Source organism: Juglans microcarpa x Juglans regia, chromosome 3D (assembly GCF_004785595.1).
Source record: "Juglans microcarpa x Juglans regia isolate MS1-56 chromosome 3D, Jm3101_v1.0, whole genome shotgun sequence".
Taxonomy (NCBI): Eukaryota; Viridiplantae; Streptophyta; class Magnoliopsida; order Fagales; family Juglandaceae; genus Juglans; species Juglans microcarpa x Juglans regia.
The window spans coordinates 17,813,263-17,822,396 of record NC_054598.1 but is presented as its reverse complement, the minus strand read 5'-3'; the positions used below and the strand labels follow the sequence as shown (position 1 = coordinate 17,822,396).

The 9,134-nt window shown below is 34.6% G+C and overlaps 1 protein-coding gene across 1 annotated transcript; it reads right to left on the bottom strand.

Annotated features, from left to right (window-relative positions):
• Positions 1-3,977: 3,977 nt before the first annotated feature.
• LOC121255992 (pentatricopeptide repeat-containing protein At5g13770, chloroplastic) lies at positions 3,978-5,965 on the bottom strand. The gene has a single exon (XM_041156568.1). It carries the CDS (start codon positions 5,927-5,929, stop codon positions 4,082-4,084), a length of 1,848 nt encoding a protein of 615 aa, XP_041012502.1. The 5' UTR covers positions 5,930-5,965; the 3' UTR covers positions 3,978-4,081.
• Positions 5,966-9,134: the final 3,169 nt, after the last annotated feature.

Below are 9,134 nucleotides of genomic sequence, written 5' to 3'. Positions count from 1 at the left end.
TGTTGTATTTTAAAGTTTTTGACCAAGCTAATGAACAAATCTTAGTCTGAAATTATTATGGAGCATTTTTAACATGTTTATATGAATGTTTGTTAAGGATTCATTGCATGTTATAAGCTTTTGATGAAATATTTTCTTAGATCTAGAAAGTTAGAAACTGGAAGGAGTAAACAGTTTTTGTTTTATGAAAGCTTGGATCTTCAGTGGTTTAATCTTACTCTAATGACTTTGATATTTTTATTTGATGATCCTAAGCCTTTGATCTTCAGTGGTTTGCAAATATATGATTTTTATGCATGAGGATACTCGGTTAAGTAAAAAATGTGAGGTTTTTGGATAGATCCATGTTTTGCTTTAATTTTGGCCTTGTGATTTTAAGTTTAATGCTTAGATATACTTTAGTACATATTTTGAAGGAAAATGCTAGTTTGCCCTCTCATTTTGCCCACTCACTTTGACCGCCTGTGCATTTAAGTTTTTTTTACTTAATAATTAAGAAATATTTTTAATGTATTGGTGTATTTTTTTTCTATTTTTTAAAATATTTAAATATTAAATAAATATAAAAAAATGAGGAAGAAAAAAGAAAAGGCCAAAATGGCCTAGCGGTCAAATGGAGCGGTGCTACTCAGGCGGCAGAGTAGCACTGCTCTATTTTGAAATCATATGATGTTGTTATTTTGTGTTTTTCTTTTATTATCATGGTATGTCTCAGATCAAGTAGTTTGATCAAAACCAAAGTTGAGAAAATTTTGTTTTGATGAAGTGTTGAATTGAGTGCTTCAAGTTAGATTTCTGTGACTTTTGATGATTTTTACTTAATGATTCAAAGCATGTTAATTCTTAAGAGTGTGTTATGGACATGTTAGAAGAAAGTTTTGAAGTTCTTGGAGATATTTTAAAAAGAGTCAAAACCTTGAGATTCAAGATTTTGTGTATTAGTTAAAAAGTTTAGATCATTTTACTAAAAAGTTTTGTGTTTATGTGAATTAAATTTTTGTTAGTTTTATTAAGAATACTTTTAAGTATAGGATGTGATGATTTATGTTGCAATATTTTAGTTTAAGCATGAGTGTTGAAGTTGGATAAAATTGCAACAAAAATAAAATAGAAATGGCCTAAGGGTGTTTTGGCCATAGTATGTTTCTCATGGTTATGATTTATTTAAAATTTTCTAATTAGATATTCTAGTTTAGGAACAAATTTACATGAAGAATGAAAATTTTGGTATTTTTGGAGTTAGAATGTGAAATCCTAAATTAGAGGTAAAATAATTATTTTTCCACATGTAGAGGATAAAATGGTAATTTTATTCTAAAATGGCATTTTTCACGTTTCTAAGTTATAAGTAATGAAGTTTCTAACATTTAGAATCCATACTCACATTTTTTTGTGTTTCATGCTTTTTCCCGTAAACGCGACAATCACTATAAATTAATTTTTAACTTACTATCAAATTACTGTGTATGTATAAGAGAACTATTGGTTATGTACTAATGTTATCATATATGCCATGCTATGCCATATCACTACATGTATGTCTTTTACATATTATATTCTGTCATGCAATATTTATTTATTACACAATATATTCTGTCATGCAATGTTTAACTATTGTACGTTATGCCATGTTTGTCTGTTATATGTTATGCTATGTTACAAAATGTTTGTATGTTTCATGTTATGCCATGTCACAAAATGTTTATTTGTTACATGTTATGGCATGTCACAAAATGTTTGTCTGTTTCATGTTGTGTCATATTATTCATTTCACATACATGTCACGTTACTTTTTATCAAGTCATCTGTCCTTTCGCTTCAAATCACTTCATCTCTCGAGTACAGAGTGTGTTTCGAAAACAATATTTTCACGTCAGTCAAATCAATTTCAACTTTCAGTTTCATATTCAGTTTTATGCCATATTAATTCACGTTCAATTCAAGTTCTTGTTATCAATTAATTTATACTACAGTGTATACAACCTGCCTGGTATTGCATTCAATGCATATGTGTTGCCTAGTACTACAATGAATGAGTATTATTTGCCGTAATACAAAAATGATACTCATAGTAAAAGTGTAGGAGCTACCTTAGTACTCTCATTTTCTTAATCAGAATGCATAATTTCAGTTATAGAAGCTATCATTTCCAATTCATGTATCTCACATTCATGTTCACATTATTTTAATATTCAGTTCATGCTTAGCTTTATGTCATGTTCATTCCACGTTAGTTCATTTCATTTCATGTCAGCTCAAGTCATATTAGCATTTGTCATGCTGGCAACCATGTCACATCAAGCTTACTCATGCTCACATTTTGTATTCATGCTTCTACTGTTATGCATGCATCTTTAAACTATCGGTTTAAGTTATTTGTTAATTTGTTGAAATTTGTAATCAAATCTGACTTGATAGTCCTAACTATCATTCCTTTTGGAATAATAGACGATATGTTAGGATCTGGAGAACCCATGCATGAGAGATTGGAAAATGTCAAATAGAATGTGAAGCACATACAAAGAGTCGATGAAGCCTATCCCCCATTTTTAGGATGTCAATTTGGATATCATAGTTAAGCTACGTGAATGGCTCAGTGAATTATAGTTTTTATTTCCAAACTGTAGTTATGTAGCTTTATCTCTAATACCCTTTATGTTACAGACTTGTTGAACAAATACTGTAACCTTTTGAATACCAGCAACGTGAATTTTATGAAGCATGTTTATGTTTTGGAATATATTACTTCTGGTACATAATATTGCTCAAAGAAAAAAATTATCCGCTGGGAATATTGCATATTGTTAGTGGCATGCTAAGTGCATTGCATATTTATCTATCATGAACGAGAGTAGGTAATCTTGTGTTGGATGTCTCAACGCTTCAAATTTTGTCAAATCCCAAGCAGAATTTGGGGGCGTGACAAAACGTGAAGAAGGAAATGACGTGGCCCACAAGCAAGAGAGAATTTAAGAAGCCTCTAGGGTTTCCTTACATGGTTTGTGATTGGTCTTAATATTGTCCTTCATCCTCATGTACATGTATATGGTGGATTAAGGGAGTTTTGAGGCATGAAAGATTAAACAAATAGGGTTGCTGTGTGAGTGGGATGCCCAGCCAAGGATGAGCTATAGTACCATATTTTTTGCTTGGTCCTTTATGGTCAACTATCCCTTAATGTGACATTTGTCTAAAAGTTTCTTGGGCTTGATTAAGGGTCGTTTGAGATTGAGTTTGTGGATAGTTAGATCTATGACCAGTTACTGTTCATACTGAAGTGGATGATGACATGGCAAGGTGATGGTGAAGTGACATAGTCTTGATGAGGTGGCAGCTCCACACTGGTCCATGTGGATGTCACATGTCAAGCATATAAGTGTTGTGTTTCAATCTCTTAAGAAAATGGCCAGGCCCTAGTCTTTTCCACTAGGGTGTTCTGTGATTGCCATATGGCACTCTAGGGTTGCCACGTTGCACTATATTTTTTTTTTTTTTGAAAGGGAGAGCCTTGAATGTGTTAAATCCGTACTTCCCTCAAGCTTAAAAGATCTCAAGTGGAAGTTCGTGATTTTTTTTTTTTCTATATTTTGGTTGGCACAAAGTCGTGTGCTCTTCTAAGGTTTCCTTCGCGGTTCTCACATTATAGATAATCTAATGTGGGATACATAGGAACTAGATTATGTAAAGTTGCAAAGATGCCAATTCTAGTTAAATTTTAACCAAAAAAAAGAAAAAAAAAAGATTAAGCTGATGCCAATGCTCTTTTAAACCTCTTGACCAAACCATATTTTAATAATTTGTTAAATATTTTTAGTCTAGTTTTAAATTTAAATTGGTCCATCACAAGCATAATATCTCTGTAACCATTTAGTTTATGTGCTATCAAAAATATTTTATACTGACAACTGACATCAATCATCTCATTCTGTGCATTCATGTCATGATTTCGTTTAGTACTATACAAATAGGTAAGAAAATTAGGATCTTAAAGCTATATTTAATCTGATTCCAATGGTAAAGAATAACAATTTTAATACACACAATTCAGAGAAGCCATCAATATTTACAAGAACCTCTTGTCTCAACTATTTAGGTTCATTTTGGAGGCAAAGCAATCCTGCAACCATTGGGCTTGCACTTGCAAACCAGCATCCCTTAATGCAGCCAAAGCTGAACTATAAAGCCTGCCATCGAACTCTGTTCCTTGAGATCTCATATCCTGCAAAAGCTTCAACAAATCACCAATTCGATTACTCTTTGAAAAAACTCCAACCATGATTCCAGCCATCACCCTGTCAATGACTCCTCCATTGCTCCTGAACTCTTTGTAATATCTCACACATGTCTCGAACTGCCTAGCCTTACCATAAGCACTGATAATTATAGTGTAACTTATCTTATCTGCACAAACCTTTCTTCGTTTCATTTCCTTCCAAAGCTTCTCAACCTGCCTCAAATTCTTGGCCTTCCCATGTATTTCCATCAGAGAGTTGTAAATCCATACATTGGGTTCACACCCTCTTTCTTTCATCTTGGCCAACGCTCTCATTGCATCTCTAACTCTTCCCATCCTCCCATACATTACAATAATGCTGGAATAAGCTACCACAGATTTATCTAAACCCTTATTTTCCATCTCGGAAAATGCCATTTCTGCTTTTGAATATAGCTCAAGTTGACTGTAGGCATTTATTATTGATGAATAGGTAACTTGTCCTGCCTCACAGCCCTGCGAGATAAGCTCCTCATAAACCTTAACTGCGGCCTGAAACCCTCTTTTCTTGGAGTAGCCATTAACAATTGCACAGAATATGCAGTCGGGAATTCTAAGTCTCCAGTCTCTCATCGCCTTAACAATTTCAAGAGTCTTCTCCATTTGCCCTTCTTCCACATACATCAACACGAGTTTCAAGTACGCCTCAGGATCTCTCAACATTCTTTTGCTTTTTGCTTCCTCCAAAAGTTGTTCGGCCACCTTGACTTCTCTCATTCTCGCAAACGAACATATCAGAGAAGAGTAAACCGAAGAATCCTTCAAGATGATCTCTTTCTTTGTCATTTCTTGGAAGTATTCGAGAGCTTCAAAAGCTCTTCCTGATTCGCTTAGAGACTTGCAGAGAATTCCATAAATCTGACCGCAGAATGGTGATGAATAGAAATCAAGTTGCGTACTTTGAAGTTCACGAAACAATTCAACCACTCTCTCAGAATCCCCGGTTTTCGCATAAGCTTCCATGATAGGGCAATAACATTTCAAATCCGGAAGAACGCCAGAAGATTCCATTCGCCTGAATGCTGCAATCGTGCTCCGATACATATGAAGCTTGTTATAGCCACTCATTGCAGAAACAAAGGCCGAGACACAGACTTCACCATTAGCTTTACAATCTTCAAGCAAAGTCTCGACAATTTTGAATTTTCTAGCTCTAATGCAAATCCTAATCAATTTAGAACAGGTGGAGCTATCCGGAAACACCTGATAATTCCTAAAATCTTCGCAAACTTGTAAAATCAGACCCCATTTACTTGAACTTAACAAATACCTGATTACATGCTTCAACGTCGATCTCTCAGGCCTAAATTCCGGCCTTTGTTTAACTTTTTCATAGTATTCGTACGCGAGCTCTTGGGTTTGGGGATCTGCAAACAACCCACGTAAAATATCATTTAAATTACCACAATCGGGTTTTTGGCATCGTTCGGAATCGGGAAACTCGAGGTTCAACTCGATGACGGGCAAGCTATTAGAGGGCTCTTCTAATGTTGGAGATGAGCAACCCGAGGAGTAAACATCGAAGTTTAGGAATCTTGGGCGTGTTACAGAGAAAAAAGGAAGGGTTTTGCAGGTTGGGATCAAATTAAATCTGTGGGAATTCCTGCAAGAGTTAATGCAAGCTACAGACCAGTCTGAACAAGTGGAAATGGTCATATTGCAGATAAGGTTTGGAGGAGGGAAGAGCAAGCTTGTGCCGCATTATATACACATCTTATCCTACATGTTGATTTTGCTGCGGATGTGAATTTTATGAGCCACTAAAAATTTGAAAAGTGGATTCTTTAGAACAACAGTCCTAAAAATGCCACGTGGGTTTTATATTTGCACCGTCTAGCGACCATTAACTCCTTTTTTTTTTTTTTTTTTTTTTTTTTTTTTTTTTTTTTTTTTTTTTTTTAAGCTGTGGCTACCACTAACTGGCTATGTCATGGGAAAGGAGAGTTCTTAGTATCAGATCATTTTTCTTTTTTGGGGCCATGTAATGGACTCATGATTGCCTGGAAACAAGCAGATAGCAGATTTTTTTTTTCCCCCTCAATCACAATTATCGAGGTAACATATTTTAAGAAAACTGCTTTTAATACGACCCATAATTAGTATGATTATTGAGGATGACAAAATCAAAAATAAAGAACATCATTTGATGTTGTAATTTTGTTTATAATTAGATTGTGTGAAGTTGTTTAAGCATGATTCTGTGATTATGATAAATGTAGTCATTTAACATATAATGGATGATGTGGTTGAATAGAAAGGAAAGAAGACAAAATGTCATGAATGAAAGAATGTGAAATGTTCTTAACCTTTAAAATTGTTGGATAATTTAAAATTATATAAATTTATAGTCAATTATTTTCGAAAGTGTATATTGAACGACTTTTTCTTATATTGAAAATTCATTTAAATATTGGTGGTCTCATCTGCAGATTCATTTACTAACAAATATTGGCCTCTGTTATAGATCTACCGGTCCGGTTCGATCCCGTTTTGAACATATTTTATAACCGAACCAGTATATAATAGTTTTAAGATTTGAAGAATCAATACCACACCAATTACATCTTTAAATCGGTACTTCTGATTTTACTGGCTCCGATCAAGTTTGGTCCCCTTTTTTTGATATATTATATATACTATATATAATATATAATAATATATTGATAATATATTGTAGAATAATACTATTATGTCGCTCCATTTTGCTCCTTCATTTTGACCGCTCATGTATTTAATTTTTTTAAAATTTTTTTCTTTTACTTACTGATTAAGGAAATGACTATTGGTGTATTGATATTTTTTATTTATATTTTTTAAAAATATTAAAAAAATAAAAAATATTAAAAAGTGAAATTTTGCATACAGCACGCCAAACGGTTACTACTAGGTGATACCCTAGCAGCACTTAAGTTTTTAATTCATTTCTCTCCCTCTTTTTACTTTTTTTTTCTCCACTGCCGAATTTACCTTTATTTCATTTTAGCCCCTCCGTTTATTTCGTGCCATCTTCCCTTCCTCACAGACTGGTTTTGCTTGTTGATCTCATAGACCACGATTTACATTAGAAGTGCTTCAAATCTACAACACGGTTCAAGCATCCCATTGCCTGCCTGAGGTAAAGTTTCTAAAAAAATTCTCTCTGTCGCTTCTCCTTTTTCAAGTGGGTTTTGGGTATGCTTCAGCCTCTTCTTTCTCATTCTCTCTATTCTCCTTCTAATAAGCTATGTAAAAGTTTTTAGTGGAAGAAATCTAAAATTTTCAAGCATGTTGGTATGATTTTGGATTTTTTTTCTTGTGCAAATTTCGGGATGCTCGAGTATTTAGGGTTTTTTATTTTATTTTTCTTGGTTCAGCTACTCGCAACACTTGTTGGAAAATTTGGGTGCTACCTTGTGTAAGCTTCAACTTCCTGCATTGCAAGAACAAGAGAAGCCCACGCCACTAAACATAGAAAACCATCAACACATCGAAGTGACTGAATAAGATTCCATTGATAAATCTTGTGGAGAATTTTTGAGGAATTCTCAACCTCCAAGAACCGAACTTTCAAGATCATCACTAACCCTTCCCTCCTTCTACTTATAAAGACGCAGAAGACTACAACTACCTTCAAAACACAATGTTTTGCACTAAACGCATTCAAGTAAAAGTAAAACGCAACAATCCTTATCACAACTAAAACGCAACATTTCATTAAACTAAACTCTAAATGCAAAGCACATAGAATAAAATGCACACTTTCTTCTACTGCTAAAACAAACAGTTTCATTAATCTTCTTAATCCTTCCTCATCATCTCTGGCCATTAATACCATTGAAGCATCCTTCACAGCAAACCCCCACCACTTCAAGGCCTCTACCAGGCACCTGTGACAATCTCCACCACTTCAAGGCCTTGCCCACAAGGCACCTGTGACAATACTACAGAATTGTTCCTACTAAATGAGGATATAGAGCACTGAGCTTCCATAACAACTCCCAAGAGCTATCTTCAATTGGTGCCCCAACCCATTTAATCAATACTTCAGTTGAAGCATTATTTGCCACTTTCCTCATTCTTCTTTCCAGTATGAGTTCAGGTTCATGCTGCACATTTTCATCACTGTCCATAGGAGGTAGACTAGGCAATGGGGAAATTTGATCTCCAAGCTTCTTTTTTAAGCAAGATACATGAAAAACAGGATGTATTCTCGCTGAGGAGGGTAAGTCTAATCTATAGGCCACCTTATCAATCCTCTTAAGAACCTAAATATGGCCATAATATCTACAAGCCAGTTTCATATTTCACCTCATTGCCACAGACTTTTGTCTATAGGGTTGTAGTTTAAGGAAAACCCAATCACCCACTTCAAAAACTCTCTCAATCCTTTTCCTGTCAGCATATGTCTTTATTCTATTTTGAGCATTTTTCAAATACTCTTTTAAAAGAGAAATCACCTCATCACGTGATCTCAGTTGCTGATCTACTGCAGCATTAGCAGTAGTTCCTGGAACATATGTCAGCAACTTAGGAGGAAGAATTCCATAAAGTGCTTGAAATTGAGACATACCAATAGATGAATGCATAGTAGTGTTGTAACACCACTTTTCCATTGGTAACCAAGCACTCCAATTCTTTGGTTTGGTGCCAATATATTAGTTGAAATCGCCCTCCACATACTTATTTAAGGCTTCAGCTTGGCCATTAGATTGAGGACGATAAGCTGAGCTGAAGGCCAAATTAGTTTCTTGCATCTTAAATGGTTCTCTCCAAAACTGGCTAGTAAAGCCACATCACAATCATAGACCAAGGATTTAGGCAATCCATAAAGCTTAAAAACTCCAACAAAGAACACCTTAGCTACTTTGCTAGCTGTGTAAGG

Excerpts from the sequence above, each read along its gene's own strand:
- LOC121255992 (XM_041156568.1), bottom strand. The coding sequence starts at position 5,929 with ATGACCATTTCCACTTGTTCAGACTGGTCTGTAGCTTGCATTAACTCT.